The sequence below is a fragment of the Ciona robusta genome, chromosome 10 (assembly GCF_009617815.1).
Source record: "Ciona robusta chromosome 10, ASM961781v2".
In the NCBI taxonomy this organism is placed as follows: domain Eukaryota; kingdom Metazoa; phylum Chordata; class Ascidiacea; order Phlebobranchia; family Cionidae; genus Ciona; species Ciona robusta.
Window position 1 is genome coordinate 4,920,341 of NC_143244.1, and position 16,185 is coordinate 4,936,525.

The 16,185-nt window shown below is 35.6% G+C and overlaps 2 protein-coding genes and 1 long non-coding RNA gene across 3 annotated transcripts; 2 read left to right on the forward strand and 1 right to left on the reverse strand.

Moving 5' to 3' along the window:
- The first annotated feature begins 1,953 nt into the window (after nucleotides 1-1,953).
- Nucleotides 1,954-6,532, forward strand: LOC149729845 (4-galactosyl-N-acetylglucosaminide 3-alpha-L-fucosyltransferase 9-like). The gene is made up of 7 exons (XM_089885910.1): nucleotides 1,954-2,143; nucleotides 2,767-2,992; nucleotides 3,326-3,421; nucleotides 4,028-4,107; nucleotides 4,454-4,570; nucleotides 4,964-5,158; nucleotides 5,398-6,532. The coding sequence occupies exons 2-7, from the start codon at nucleotides 2,780-2,782 to the stop codon at nucleotides 5,951-5,953; spliced, it is 1,257 nt and encodes a 418-aa protein (XP_089742036.1). The 5' UTR covers nucleotides 1,954-2,143; nucleotides 2,767-2,779; the 3' UTR covers nucleotides 5,954-6,532.
- Nucleotides 6,533-7,058: 526 nt separating this feature from the next.
- LOC149729846 (uncharacterized) lies at nucleotides 7,059-7,532 on the reverse strand. Its single transcript, XR_016385778.1, has 3 exons — nucleotides 7,341-7,532; nucleotides 7,202-7,256; nucleotides 7,059-7,114 (listed from the first exon to the last, which is right to left on the reverse strand). It is a non-coding gene; the product is annotated as an uncharacterized LOC149729846 (long non-coding RNA).
- Nucleotides 7,533-8,996: 1,464 nt separating this feature from the next.
- Nucleotides 8,997-14,912, forward strand: LOC149729847 (4-hydroxyphenylpyruvate dioxygenase a-like). The gene is made up of 11 exons (XM_089885911.1): nucleotides 8,997-9,269; nucleotides 9,616-9,642; nucleotides 10,250-10,312; nucleotides 10,578-10,672; nucleotides 11,059-11,194; nucleotides 11,644-11,840; nucleotides 12,154-12,231; nucleotides 12,685-12,919; nucleotides 13,292-13,414; nucleotides 14,047-14,163; nucleotides 14,719-14,912. Exons 1-11 carry the CDS (start codon nucleotides 9,204-9,206, stop codon nucleotides 14,800-14,802), a joined length of 1,221 nt encoding a protein of 406 aa, XP_089742037.1. The 5' UTR covers nucleotides 8,997-9,203; the 3' UTR covers nucleotides 14,803-14,912.
- The last annotated feature ends 1,273 nt before the right edge of the window (nucleotides 14,913-16,185 follow it).

Genomic DNA, 16,185 nt, shown 5'->3' on the forward strand with positions numbered 1-16,185 from the left:
TTGTTTGTTACGTCACAATGTTGAACTGACGTCACAATGAGGCTGCTGTACAATTCTGATTGGGTAGATTGCTCACGTGACTGACGCCTCGTACCAGCTGATTATTCCCGCCTTGATTGCTCCGTGCATAAAACGCCTCTTCTAAAAAGCGAGTTACCAAGTTCCGGACGAAGTTGGTTCCACATCACGTTACAAGTTAGATGGTTTTATGAAGTTTTCTTGCAAGACTTGAGTTAAGTGTTTCATTAAACATTAGTATTATATTAAGACTTACAATTTACTATAAAATACATTATTACTTTATACTACAATACAGTAATATTATTGCACTACATTGTATATAATAATATTTTGCCACAAGTTTTGTGCCTTGCGTTTATTACTTTGTTTTATTAAGTTCAAAATTATTCTTTATCACATTCTGTTTGAGAGATCGCGACAGTTATTTATTACGTCACTCGCGACGTCACGCGCAATATCTAGGTTCACAATCGTTGCGTTCTGTTACGTCACAATCCGACAATCGTTCAGATTTCGCTTTCTACACGTCAATGTTGCGTCATCATAGGTTTCGTTACGTCATAGCTGAACAACACGCTACTGTTCTATACGCGTAAATTTCGCGACGTTTTTTCATGGGGCCCCATGCGCGTTTTGCACCGATATACAAGGCATATTACTTGTATATTCTAATTATATTAGCGCTAAGAACGCAACGCCAGAAGATCAAAGAATTGGTAAAGTATAAATCACAATTGGCATTATTACATACACAAGCTATTTCCTAGAAACATCGATGATGTGACGTCACGAAGTGGTGATGACGCAACAGAAGAACCCACTTCGTAAGTTCATTGTTTCGTCACAAACTTTATATCAAAATGATAAGTTTTTTAATCTGAACATTTTTTCCAGTACATCATAGTATGTGACGTCACAAATAAGGTTCAAGCGGACTTGACGTAAAGCAAGCATGAAGATAATTATGACGTGATAATATGTAAGCAATAGTTTAACGATTATTATATATTATAATGTAGGCTTTGTTTATTATTAGTGTTATTGCTGAATCTTACAAAAGCATATATGTTTATAACTTTATATAGTACTGGGGGGGTGGATGGGACACCCATAGCACATAATATCCAAATATCCTGTTCAAGCTTCAAACAATAACCACGGTTTATGGTGGTCGTGAGGATACAGTTTTATAATTCTTTAAATGTTCCTTGTTTACTGCCAAATGCGACAAGAAAAAAATGTGAAAGTGTCCCAACTTCCCCCACCCTACTGTACATTCATTTATAAACCTTTTTTTAATTTAAAGCATGAAATAGTTAACAATTATATTGGGTTTAACAAAGATCCTATGAGTTGGAAAATACGGTTATATATGTTTATATAAATATTCTTTGTTTACTACAAAATGGGTTAAAAAACATGGACCATCTTACCCGGGATACGTCGGACAACAGACGTTTCCCCAGACACGTGGCGATGTAAAAAAAAAGGCAAAAACATAGCCGCCTGTTTACCCCCTGCTAAAAATCTACGTTTGCTTATTGAAGTGTTGCTTCTAAACTACGACTTCCACCGCAAAAGAATTTCTTTCGGCTCTTAACGACCGAACTATGCCCTTACAACCAAAACTTAAAAAGTAGATATTTTTGTTAAACTTACTTTTTTTGTTTTAACTAATCGGTTGAACTACGTATGCCCCCAAACAGTATGTTGATATGAAATGGAAACATTAAGATTTGTTAAAAATGATATCACAATACTCTATTGTGACGTCATGTACAAGGTCCCAACTATCCCCGCGTCCGAAGTGTCCCCGGTCTCCCTAACTATAAGCGAGGTACATATCGGCTTGAATACGCACGTTTTGCATAAAATAAACATTGCAAAGATCATGGCCTACTCAATGTATTGAGTAGGCCATGCAAAGATTTGCGCTTTCTTCTTTGAAGGAAATAATTCAAACAAATATTACTTGGTGCAAAGCGCTTGCTTTCCGTTTGATTGTTCCGTTCTACAGTTTTGAAAAGCTGATATGTTGTGTTGGTGGACGAGAAACAAAACTATAAAAAGTCGTGTGTTCGGTCCAGAACTTTCGTATTTACATAGGAACGAGTTAATAAAGGTGAACCAGAGCAATTTAGAATTGTAACATAAGGTCCTGTAGTCAAATTGTAATGGGTGTATACTTTTACCAATCCGGATTTATTAAGAGAAATTATGTTACAACATAAAAACTGATCAATAATTAACAACATAAAAACTGATCAATAATTATCTGACTTGTCAGTGCTAAGCTCAGCTCAGCTCAGCGGGTATTATAATACTGTTGCGGAAGATGGGACACCTTTATCACATATAACATCCAAATATTCTGTTTGAGTTTTTAATAATTATCGGGCTATGGGAGACCCTAAAAAACGGTTTTATGATTATTTGAATATTCTTTATTTACTATCAAATGGGACGAGAAAATGGTATGAAAAGGTGTCCCATATTTCCCCCCACACGATATTAGAAAAGCTTTTTATCTGCTGGTAAGATTAGCAGCTTTTGTTTGGATGCAGAAAAGGTCTGGTTCAAGTGTTAAAATATATAAGCAAACATCAGCATTTATTGGTTTTATATTTTTTAAATGTAAGGTTGACCCGATTCCGGTCTCAATCCCAGATTTAGTTGCATGCTTCGCCATTGGCTCTAATTCTTACAGGATACAATCTATATTTAATGCATCGAATCTGTATTCAGCTATACCCTGAAGATGTCCGCATTATCAGCGATAGAAAAAAAGTCAATGAAATTTGCTTGCATTGTTGTGTTTATGCTAATTGTCTGTTGCATCTTAAACTTGAAACTGAAACGACAATGGAAAGGCTTCCAACCGAGACGAAACAAAATCGGAACAAACAAAGCGAAAGAGTTTGGCACTATGACGTTGAAAAGAGCCATTGATATTGCAAATCTTGAAGAAAAGGTTGTAAAAAGTTAAGTTACTATATGATAGGGTAGAGGAATAAGGGACACCTTTCATTCCATTTTCTCGTCCCATTTGTTAGAAAAGAAAAAAATCGTATCCTCACGACTTCCATAAACCGGTGTTAGTGGTTTAAAACACGATCAGGATATTTGGATATTATGGGCTAAAGGTGTCCTGACCCCCCGTTCTATTATACATTAATATGGTAGATGAATTCTAGCTTATTATATTGAATGAGGCCACGTAGCATGAAGGGCTGAGAAACTGTATTATTGGCCGTGTGCTATGTGTTGTGTTTCAGATGGTAACACAAATACGTGTAATTTTCAGATTATTTTATATTGGTGCCCGCCACATGTCGCTGCAGTTAAATCTAGACACAGAAAATTCTGCGGTTGGTGCACTGCGTCATCTAATCGATCACTGGTATGATATGCGTTGAAGTTTATGTAGTAGGGTGGGGGAAGATGGGACACGTTTTTATTCTATTTTCTCGTCCCATTTAGTAAACCAAAGAACATTTAAAGAAATATAAAACTGTTTTCTCACGATTCTCATAGATCGTTGTTAATTGTTTAAAACACGATCAGGATATTTGGGTATTACGTGATGAAGCTATTTTCCCTCACCGTACTATATATTCTAGTTTGAATCATGGCCTACTAAAGATATCTTTAGTAGGCCATGTTTGAATTAAGTTAATAATGTTCGTTGTTGTTTACGTAAAATTTGTATTGTCTGTTAGTTTAGTTCTGGTTGTGTTTCTTCTCACTATTTGTGTTCTTTTGTGTTTCCTTATCTCAATGTGTTGCCTACTTATCACGAACGGCTTGTGGACTATACAATTAACGTTTCTGTGTGTTTCTTGCCGCTAACCAGATTACTGCGTGCCAATAATCACCCGTAAAGTTGCATACAAGGTAACTCACAAGCTAGCACGAGGTGTATGAACTAAAACACCTGCGTTATAACGACTAACGTTCATAAAAACATTCATTCGTTCATTCCCATATTTACAGCCATAAATTTCAGATCACAGATCGAAGAACTGCCGCCGTAATTTTCCATAACAACTGCATGTCAAGGAAGGAAATGCCGCCTGATCATTTAAGGTAAAAAGTGGAACTCCTATATATTTGTCGTCGTTGATTATAATGGTTGCCACCGATTTGATTTTTAACATATTAATGTAATATATTAGGGTGGGGAAGATGGGACACTTTTGGCATATAATATCCAAATACCCTGATCGTGTTCTTAAAGTATTAACAACGGTCTATATGGGGGCCGTAAGGATACGGTTTTATAATTCATTGAATCTTCTTTGTTTACTACCAAATAGGTTAAGAAAATGGAATGGCAAGGTGTCCCATCTTCCCCCACCCTACTATATGGGCTCGCCCATTTAGAATAAATTTCAAACCATTGTTGTTCAGCATATTATAACCAATTTTTCAGGAAACCCGATATGTATTACATTTGGTTTAACATGGAATCGCCGTTATCGCAATCGTTGTCCAAAAAGCCTCTCACGGACTTTGAGACAAACTACTTCAACGCTACAATGACGTATAGGTTGGTTCATAAAATAAATCAAATTAATACGTCCGGCGCCGTGGCAAAGTGTTTAACCTGCCTCAGAGGTAATGGGTTCGAGCCTCGTAGCTGCTACTATTGTGAGCGTATTGTCCTTGGGCAAGACACTTAACGACAATTGCCGCAACCCAGTGGTCGCTGATGAGTAGTCCAAATTATCATCCATACATAAAACAAAATGAAAAAACGCCCCCCCCCCCCCCCTAAAAAAATCACTCACAAAGTAACATACATGGTGACCCGTAAGCTGGAACGAGGTGTATGAACACCCGTGTTATAACGGCCGTCGTTTTCCGGCCACGCGAGGATAAAGTAAGTTACATTTATTCTTGTATGCAAAAGTAGCAGCAGCACATTGTTTAACATTTTCAGAAGAGATTCCGCTTTTTACCAACCGTATATGCCGAGCAACTTAGTTCTCGGTAGAGTAAGTGCATTCATTCCGAAGAAGAAGAGACTTGGAATTTGGATAGTTTCAAATTGTCACAGCCATTTTGGTGCCGTAAATAGAATGAAATATTTCAAAGAACTTTTAAAATCTGGACTTAAAGTTGATGCATATGGGAAGTGAGTATTAATGCTATATATATACCTTATGCTCACTGTCAAGTTAAAATGAACGTTTTCTAAATTACAATAGAGATACACATGGTTTTCATTAACCTTATTTGCATACACCGTACGTTTATTACTGTCAAGATATTACAGGAGTGTTGTCTTTTAATACACTTGAGTACTAGACACACATGATGTATTCATACAGCTCATGCTCACTGTCCAGTCAAAAAGTTTGCCTTTGTTTTCAGATGTTTTAATAAACTTGTCAACCTACAACGCGGTGAAAAAGAATTCTTTCAATTTTTGGGCGACTATAAATTCTACTTCGCGTTCGAGAATTCTTTTCATTGCCGGGATTACATAACAGAAAAGTTCATGCAGCATGGTTTGTATTCGGGGACAATACCTATTGTTTGGGGGCCGAAAAAGTCCGACGTCGAAGCAATAGCCCCTCCACGGTCGTTCATTCATGTTGAAGATTTTAAATCAGCAAAAGATTTAGCAAACTATATAAGTTACCTGGATAAGAACAACACAGCGTATATGGAGTATCATGAATGGCGAAATCATCTGCCTAGAACTGATCCATATAGTAAGTCGTCTACGGGTCTCTGTCTTCTATGCCGAACTTTGCATGGAATTGAAGAAAAGGGGAAAACGCAAATGAGTGAATATTACCTACGGTATCTGAACCACTCTTTTAGGAAGGTTAAAGTTCGACGAAGTCTAAAACACCGGGTTGTTCAGAGTCTAAATGGTTGGTGGTATGGTACTGATAACCGTGAATGCCTTTTTAACGATTGAAGTTTAAATTAATGGATAGCAAACAAATCAATTTGTGTCTTGGTGTATAGTAGGGTGGGGTAAACGGCACATTATATTGGGTAAAGTGAAAAGTTATATTATTTTTTACAAGCTCCCATTTGGGGATAAAACAAAAACAATGTTTCACGGTTATTTGACAGTCTTCGCATGACTATAAAGCGAGCGCCCATATAAGATGTTTACTAGTTTTGCGTGTATTTATTGCCAAACATTCGTTGGTTTGTCTGTATATAATGCAATATTTTCTATCTTTTGGGTGTTTAAATATACCAGGGTGGGGAAAGATGAAACACCTTTAGCACATAATATCAAAATATCCTGATCGTGTTTCAAACAATTGAAGCTGTGAAGATACGGTTTTATAATTCTTTGAATTTTCTATATTACTACTTAAATGACACGGGAAAATGGAATGTACAATTGTCCCATTTCCCCCACCCCTACTATATAATATATACTGATATAATAACAAATGAAATGTACAGTATTACAATACTAAACTTGCTTGGAAGCTGTCCAGGTGATTTTATATTAGAAATATAAGGAAATCGAACATGATTGTGTTATAATCTTTAAATAATGGTAAACTCCCAATACCTCATCCTATTTTTTTGATCAAGTTGCTTTTGTTAAGTTATGATAAAGTTTTTACTTCAGGGTTTTAGTTTTGGCATTGACGAAAATGTGGCGTGAAAATAACGTTTTGTAAAACGGCGGCTGGCATAAAAAAGGACACCCACCTTTAGCAATTTGATTTTGTGTACAACTATGCCAACGTAGTTGCTCAAATTACATTTGTTTGAGTTTTAAAGCAAAATAATATTTTGATATTTTGCAAAAATTGTTAGCTTTAGCAAGCACGTCATTACTTTTTTTTCAATATTTACTCCTTGCATGTATTTAACAATATAATTCTATGTTCTGTTCGTGCGATGTACGTTTGCTTTAACCGAGGCAGCATAGGCTATATGGTTGTATTCAGTCATGCTAAGATATAGTCTGTCTGGAATTGGCTAAAACTTTTACGACACATTTCTGGCTAAATGACATTGTACATAGCAAAGATTCATAAAAAAAGATTCAATTATTATTCGTCGTTTTTTATTTGTCTCCAAAGGAACGCAAAAATGACAGACGATTCTGAAACACAAAATTGACTAAGTTTCTGATTGAATATCACTCCTAAAGAAGAATAATTACTGATTAATTGGAGATTATAAAACTTACCATTTATTGGAAAGCATTGGCCAACAAAAAGTCGTCTTCAAGGGCGTCACGTGCACTGGATACAAAGTTGTGGTTAACTGGTTTTACAGTTCAAATATATCGACATTATAAACCTTAGAATGTAGTAAACCAAACTTACTCTCTCAATTGTTGAGCATTCTGCTCATTCCACTTCCAGCTGGTACGACGTCTAGTCCAGAAATCCTCGCATGTTGCGATATCCACAAGCTGGACAGTGACGAGAACCAAGACGAGAAGAAGAAGAACTTTGCGGTCCATGATGATTTATCTTTGCTCACTTGAAGAAGATGATAAAGTGACTGATTTCACGCACTTATATACACACTGTGACAGGCCGGGTTTCGAAACCTTTTTTCATTGTTGCAAGAAACGCATCGATTTTCGAAGAAGTTATGTCGCTCTGTTGAGGCGAAAGGGGTATGGAAAATTTCATGGAAACGAGTTACTTGGTTGACACGAATAAAAACACAGTTACTCTTAAACATTAAGGATGCATTTTTTACTTAGGTTACCCCTCGGATTGTTATATTTGCTAATATAGGCGATAAAAAACTTAAGGAAGAAAATCCCAGTTTTACAATTCAAGTCACAGGACGTCAGTCAGTGACAAAAGTAGTCCGAAAATTTGTATGTATTTTACATTTAAATTATGCACATAATGCAAAAGTCTGAATAATTCCTTGCGCAGCCACCGACCCTCTTACAAGCGGCAACAACAATTTCAAGGGTAACAAATATGCATAGCCTTTTTTACATTTACTGTTCTGGTCAGAAGTGTTTTTAAAACTGTTTGAAGATAATCTATTTTAAATTTAGCTTCGATAGTGCTGTCATTCTCTGATACAATTTCCGATTCTTAGATTTCTTTCTAGGGAAGCTGTCAGGATACTCCTGTCATTTCTTTTCAAGTTATGACATCTCGAGTGGCTCATAAAAAGGCGATGTAAAACCAGCTTAGAGTGAAATGTCATATTTTCCTGAAGCTGGTTTGGAAATCATGAGGATCATAAAATCATTAAATAATCGTTTTGAAGTTAAAAAATCATTAAATAACGTGACAAGAAAACGACAAAGGTTATAACATGATTGTTATATCTTATACAACCTGCCGACTTAGGTAGCCACATTCAAGTTACCGAAGCCTCGAACCCGTATCATATGTGGTCCAGAGGCGAGTGCTCTAACCAGTGCCACACTGCCGCCCCGAACGACTTTTGTTCAAGCCTGGTCTAGTTACTTTAAATGTTCAATGTACTTTTCATTTATTTACAAGGCCGTAGCATCTTTTTAAATCATGTTTACAAATTGTAGATAATGATTATAATTATTATCTTTCTTCTTCAAAAGTAACCTCAAGATCGTTACCGCTAAGAAAAGTTGTTATGGTTAGGATTAAACAGTGGTGGCCTATAAACAAACATCCTTTTTTACCAGTATAGGACCGATATGTACAGTCTCTTGCAACTAAGTAATATGCAAACCAAACGTTGTTATACATTAATTTACATTAAAAGCCAAAACGCATAAAAATGTTTTTTCCCCATGATGAAATATAGGTCACATCTGTGACGTTTTTGTTACGAGTCTACGTACAACCGTGTATAGCTTGCTGTGAATTCACGAGTTGGCACATAATAGTTGTTTTTAACATGTCTCACGCGTGTTTTGCCTTTCCGGTAATTGGTTTACGTAGCGTGAGTGCGTTTTTTCTCTTTAGGGTGTCAACATCTGATGTAGTTCTTATTGTGTATCCAACGTAATGGTATCGTGGTATCCGTTGGTGTATTAGGTCTGACTCTGAATATGAACGAGTCTTTATTAAATCCTAGTTAAGAAATCTGTTATGTAGCGGTAGGCCGCGAGAACAGCGTCCAGGGCCATAAGTTTTACGAAAAATATCCTAAATGGCCCTTTATAGTATACAATATACGTATTGTCGGTAAAACATAAAGTATCTTAATTTTTACTACAGTGTTGTTATATGATAAAAACTATTTTTTCAGATAAAATATTTATTTTGTTTGCAAACTTTGCATATCCAATTATGGTAAGTACATTTTGTTCTTTTATCACTTTCGAAGATATTGATTGAATTTATGTTTTGTTACAATTGATATTGTTAATGTCTGGTATGAAGTGGGAAAAGACAGGACACCTTTAACTTATAATATCCAAAAATCCTTGTAATGTTTTAAATAATTTACAACGGTCTACGGGAATCGTGAATATACACTATTAGAATTCTTTGAATGTTCTTTGTTTACTACCAAATGGGACAGGAAAATAACAAAAAAAGGGGTCCTATATTTTCTTCCACCCTACTATATAAAGTAATTTAATTGTTTTTTGTTTATTATTTCTTTAGATTTTATACGAACTGTTTTTTTTTGCAGACTTACCACCAAAACAAAGGAAAAAAGGTAAATGTTAATTTAAACCATCAAACTACCCGTACTTTAAATTTAATGATAACCGTTTTTAATTTCAACCTAAAAAAAGAACAAAATATCGGCATCCAGGCCACATTTATGGCCATAACTTGTTAAAAAATACAAGAGATCACAGCTGTAATAAAAAGGCACGAAAATTGCAATGCGTATAAACGAAATTGACGTCATACCAGGTGCTATTTTAGCAGACGAGGCAAGCCTTATGATTTCACACTTACCGGCAGGGTACGATATTTTACGTCTAATACTGAATTGTTTTAACATATATTGTTAATCCTGTTTTAAAAGTTTGGGTGACATACCCATAATATGTAGGAATTTTTCTGTTAAAATAATTTGTGTGGCAAACGAATGTGACACTTTCTGTACCCCGGCGCCGTGCCAAAGTGTTAGCGCGTCTGCCTCTAACCAAGAGATAATGGGTTCGATGCTCGTTGCTGCTAACATTGTAGGCGTATGTGTTACATTCATTTCATACGCAGACGTTTAAAAATTACAGGAATTTATATGTCTTTTTAAATCTACATATTATTTAATGTGACGGGAATATAATTAATTTTGACATTTAACATTTCAGCATGAAAAAGGAGAGTTTAAATGTTTCGATTACGTGACATTTTGGGTTGGAAATGCAAAACAGGTTCTTACTACTAAAATAATACATTATTTTGTGTAAACTATACAAATCGCAAACAAATTTAGTATATAACTAATTTTTTTTGTTGTCACTATACTTTTTTATTTTTTTCAACAATTTTTATTTCTTGTGGAACAGAAAATAGGTAATATTCTTTTTTTATTTAGTTTTATATTACAGTGTTACATTATATGACATTTTTTCACACATAGGTGTATAATGTTTATTTTAAAGTAAATTTAATGTATGCACAAATACTTGAATACAGGCAGCGGGATTTTATTGCACCCACATGGGATTTGAACCTTTTGCATATCGGGGACTAGAGACAGGGGAACGGAACATTGTCTCACATGTTGTAAGGTCTGTATAGGTTATAGGTGTTGCAATCATAGTTTTAATCTATTTCAAATGATATAATTTAACTTTAAATTGTGCTAAAATAATTTATTTTAGATTTTTAAGTTTTAGTATTGTAACACATTGGTTGCAGCGCTTCCATCTTAATCAGTTGGTACTAGGTTTGAACCCTAATGCTGGTATTGTGTGTTCTTGACCCAAATTCATTGTTCTAACTTTGGTCAATAATGTGTTTTTTAAATTCACAGCCATTAGAAAAACTTGTACCTTTCAAGATGTTACAAATGTGTATGAAATAGTACACTTCTGTTGTGTTAAAACAAATGCACCGCCACATGAAAACAAAAAAGTTATGTACATGCATTGTTTTAACTCTGCTGTATTTCCAGACAAAATGAGATCATTTTTGTTTTCCAATCTGCACTAAAACCTGGGAACATTTTGTTTGGAGCGCACCTGCAAAAACATGGGGATGCAGTTAAAGATGTGGCTTTCTCTGTAGAGGATTGCAAAGCTCTTATCGAGGTAAAACTTATTTTGCAAGAAAGATGCAGAAATTGTTAAAATATGCGAAAGAAAAATTAAATCAGTTTCTATAACATAGGTTGTGGACTTAAATAAAACGGTAAAACTAAAATGGTTTCGTAAGGCAATTAAAGGTTTTGTTTCATATTGAATTATAGTTTTGACATCAACATGTAAATGAAAAATAATTCTTAAGTTTATGTAACGAACCATGAAACTAAAAATGGCTCGTTACTCTAACACCCAGGGTGCCTTTAAGCCACTGCTGATCCCTGGGTTAGAGCAATGTATGCTGTTTTCACTAAGAGCACATATGTTATTACTTCAAAATAAGACAGTAACTGATCATTTAATTCGCATACACAAGCTTTCAAAATTATAGGTTATTTCTTAATTTTGACTGGTATTATATCTTTATGCCGTTTTGTTTATAATATCTCTATGTTTAGGCGACTAAAAAGCGAAGTGAAGTTGTTGTTGTGAAAGACGTGTGGAGCGAAAGCGATGAAAATGGTTCCGTAAATTTTGCAATCGTTAAAACATACGGTGATATGACGCACACACTGGTGGAAAGACATGGCTACAAAGGATTGTTCTTACCAGGGTTTAAACCTCCTCTATTCGTGCCAACTATCTATAAAACATTGTAAGTATTTGGTAGGGTGAATATTTTTGTACACGATGTGTATTATGTGTATAAAACACGATGTGTATTATGTGTATAAAACACGATGTGTACATGTTAATAATGTTGCCAGCTATTTTTAGCTAGTCACTACTATAGTACATCAGGTGTACTAAAAGAAAACGAAGTGACAGCAAGCACAAGATGTATGTGTTATAACTCCTTAGTCAGGAAAAAGTGTGCAATGGTGTGTAGGGTATGGTATAAATCAACGTATGTATTTAAACTTTTAAAGGTTTATATACCTCCTTGAAAACAAATATATTGTTGACAGACCAGTTCCTGCTCTCAACTATATTGACCACATAGTTGGTAACCAACCAGACAAGCAATTGGAGCCAACTGCAGAATGGTTAGTACCATTTTTTTTAATATTATACTCCAAGAATGGTTAGTACCATTTTTTTTAATATTATACTCCAAGACTGTAGTTCATTGGTGTGACACCTTTGTTATAGCTTGACAGAGAACAGTAGGTGAATCCGTATATATATATAACTTGTGTGTCTGCCATCTGGCGTATAAGATGACACACATTCTATACAGTGTGCATGAAACTTGTAGAACTCACTGTATTGTCCATTTTATCCTTGGCAAGGCAACAGCAGCAGTTTTAACACTTAAACCTTAGTAACAAAAACTTTACAAATTGTGACCACTTTAAAAAAATAATTTGAGCTGCTGAATAAATGGCTCTTATTTAGCCTTTCCTCTATAGGCATTGCACAGAAAGTAGATATTTCATACACGTCGTGTACGTTTACAAGTTACAATGTATTTAATGTACTCACATAATGACCCACAGGTATGAGAAGAATCTACTTTTTCATCGATTCTGGTCAATTGATGACGACTTAATGCACACAGAGTACAGCGCACTCAGATCCACAGTCGTTACCAACTTCCAGGAGACGATAAAGATGCCACTGAATGAACCAGCACCGGGAAAGAGAAAAAGTCAGATACAGGAATATTGTGAATATAATGATGGCCCAGGAGTTCAGCATATTGGAATGAACACCATTGATATTATATCAGCAGTAGGTTTTTATCATTGGGGTAATGAGCAAATTCTGGCTTAAATTCTAGGACCCATGACATGACATGCCATGCCACAGGACCTCACCTACATAGAATAGAAGTTTTTATCATGCTTACTGTGGGGAAATAATGGGCTTCAACAATTAGGGTCCAGTCAATAACGTATTGAATGTTGTTGTTATTAGCCAACTCTGGCCTAAATCTAAGGCCCCATGGTTTGCCGTGCAGTAGAACCTTACCCATAAGAAATAGAGTTAAAAAGTTGATATTGTGATTATTAAAAAAATTTTCCACCTAAGGTTTATCACCTACGAATGACAATTTTTTTTTCTGACTGACTATGTTCATTTACAAATATTTTCTTAAAACAGATTGAAGTTTTGCGTTCACGTGGGATGGAATTTCTCAGCATTCCTGACACATATTACATCAAATTGAAGGAAAATCTTTTCAAATCGAAAACCAAAATTAAAGAAGACATGGGTATTTTGCAGGTTTGGTATAAGTTTTTATTACATAGTTTTTTTAGTTGTAAGACTTATTAAACATTTTAAATTTTTTATCTTCGGCGTCTATTTGAAAGCAACAAAAGTAGCTATTTCATACACCTCGTGCCTGTTTACAGGTGACAACAGATTTAACACTAGGTGTTTTAATTTGTGGCAATAAAAAATATCTATCATTTTTTGCACTGCTGATTACCAAGTTTGAATGAATGAATGTAACTTACTTTATCCTCGCGTGGCCGGAAAACGACAGTCGTTATAACACGGGTTTAACACCTCGTGCCAGCTTACGAGTTACCATGTATGTTGCTTTGTGGGTAATTTTTTTTTTTTATTTATTTATTTTTTTTTATATATTGCTGTTAGTTTGGACAACCCATTAGTGACCACTGGGTTGGAGCAATTGCCGTTAAGTGTCTTGCCCAAGGACACATATGCCCCCCCCCTGAGCCTGAAACCCATTACCTCTGCGCTACAGGCAGGCGCGCTAACCACTACGCCACAGCGCCGGTTTCAATCCTGATAACCGTTTTTAATTTTGTTTGAAAAAGGATTGCCTAGCAGTCTCAGAAAAAAAACCCATGCATGCTATAACTGATAAACTTGCCTTTTTTATCCAGAAACACAATGTTTTGGTTGATTTCGATGACAATGGATATCTTCTACAAATTTTCACCAAACCTATGCAGGATCGGCCAACTTTCTTCCTAGAAGTAATTCAGCGTCATAATTATCATGTAAGTATGTATGTGATATCATAATTACATTAAAATAATGTAGACAGTGTTTATCTAGGGTCTCAATATTCTTTCAAAAACTTTTGAAATATCCGTTTTTTGATAAAATGTGTTGTTAAAAATGTGGTTTGTCGCAAACAACTTGGCATTACAGTGTACAGTGTCTTTAAAAAATTAAAAACACTGGATTAAATGTTTTAGTAGCACAGCCAGTATTGCGTTATTAAGTCTGGCACCATGGCCAGCGGTTAGAGCAAATGCTTACTAGGCTACAACCCAAGGGTTACTGATTCGAGGCTTGGCTCTACTACTATAGTGGACGAACGTGTCTTTGAGACGTGTATAAGCAATTACTTTAACCCAGTAGTTCGTCAAACTGACATAAAACAAATAAAAAAAATGATCCCTACAAACAAAAAAAAATAATCCCCCAACACTGTTACATGTGTGAAAAAAGCAGGCACAGGTGTATTAAATGAACATCCATGTTATATTATTAATGCGTTACTTTGCCATGGAGGGATATATAAGTTATGTTAGGTTATTATTTTTCAGGGTTTTGGAGCTGGAAATTTTAGGACTTTGTTCCAAGCGATTGAAATTGAACAGGCTGCCCGTGGAAACCTTGTTGCTGAATAGATATCTTATAAAACCAATCAATTTAGCATAGTTGCAATTTGAAAAATGGTAATTTTCGTTATTTGTTATTTATGATATATGAAATAAATTTTAGAGATTGCTCCCTCAAATTCCCTCCTTCGTTGATTACTTTCTTAGTCTCCAACGCAGTGACGTAGAGACGGGCGTGGTCTAAGTGTAAAGCCAGTACGTACTGTGTCGTGTTAAGAGTCGGACGTTCCTTGTTCTTATGCAGCTTTATATTACAATACGATTCTATCTGACCACGGGTGTTTTACGAACCTGACTATACAAAAACAGGATCACGTGCCAGCAGTGTGACGTCATGTGACAAACGGGAATACTATTTGAGTATGTTTACGCTGAACCGGATTTCATTACCCGCTCTGTACACGTAACTACCCGCTCTGTACACGTCTTTTTTATTAAGCGTGAAGAGTAAACAAGCTTTCGATAGGCTTTCCCATGTATTTAGCTTTCTTAGGTTAATCAGTTACAAGTGTAGTGTCATGTTTATTGATAATTTCGTATATTGTAAGGGAAGATGGGATACATTTAGCACATAATATTCAAATATCCTGATCGTGTTTTAAACAGTTGACAACAGTCTATGGGAGTCGTAGTGATAATTTTTTTTAGTGTTCTTTGTTTACTACCAAATGGGACAAGAAAATAGAATAAAAAGGTGTACCAACTTCCCCTACCCTACTATATTTGTGGGAGCCGTTTGGCTTACGATCACTTCAAAGGTAGCAACTGCCATGTGATGACGCGCGGTGGCTACAGATTCGTTCTTCTCTTTCAGTTTCGTATACTGTGTAAATTCCCATTTTAAATTTTGCAGAAACTGGTAATACGTTTGTGGCATAGAATTTTTCGGGCAACAGGCATGGCAAAAATGACTGATACGTCTGTGGGTTATGAGTTTCAGTGTATGCTTCCTAAAAGGAAGCAGTATTTAGATAGGAACGTGGTGATGTATTCTTACAAGAACTCACTTAAAGAAAATCAAGAAATATGGAGAATTCAAATTGACGAGGAAGAACATCAGCGTATCGTAGGTCACATGAGTCTAATTGACGTGGTAACCGGAAAACGTATTCCCACTAATTCTCAACATGCTAACGATGCATTATATGGAGCTTTTACCCGAGTTACGGTTGAGAATATGCGTCCATCTGACAGCAGTTGCGATGTAATAGAATACCAGTCCGAAAACCGCGACATTGCCTTAACTTTAACAGGGAACGTAGAACATCTCAAAACCATTCAAAATCATAAATGGGAATTGGAAGTGGAAGAAAGGGAGTTCCAAATCCAAACCGGTAGTGTACAGGATCACGATGTTAACACATGCGTCTATGGTTTGATGAAGGTGGTTGA

Coding starts and splice junctions, on each gene's coding strand:
- LOC149729845 (XM_089885910.1), top strand. CDS start 2,780: ATGTCCGCATTATCAGCGATAGAAAAAAAGTCAATGAAATTTGCTTGC. Junction 2,993..3,325: donor TTGCAAATCTTGAAGAAAAG/GTTGTAAAAAGT, acceptor TGTAATTTTCAG/ATTATTTTATATTGGTGCCC. Junction 4,571..4,963: donor AACGCTACAATGACGTATAG/GTTGGTTCATAA, acceptor TAACATTTTCAG/AAGAGATTCCGCTTTTTACC.
- LOC149729847 (XM_089885911.1), top strand. CDS start 9,204: ATGATAAAAACTATTTTTTCAGATAAAATATTTATTTTGTTTGCAAAC. Junction 9,270..9,615: donor ACTTTGCATATCCAATTATG/GTAAGTACATTT, acceptor TTTTTTTTGCAG/ACTTACCACCAAAACAAAGG. Junction 12,920..13,291: donor CCATTGATATTATATCAGCA/GTAGGTTTTTAT, acceptor TTCTTAAAACAG/ATTGAAGTTTTGCGTTCACG.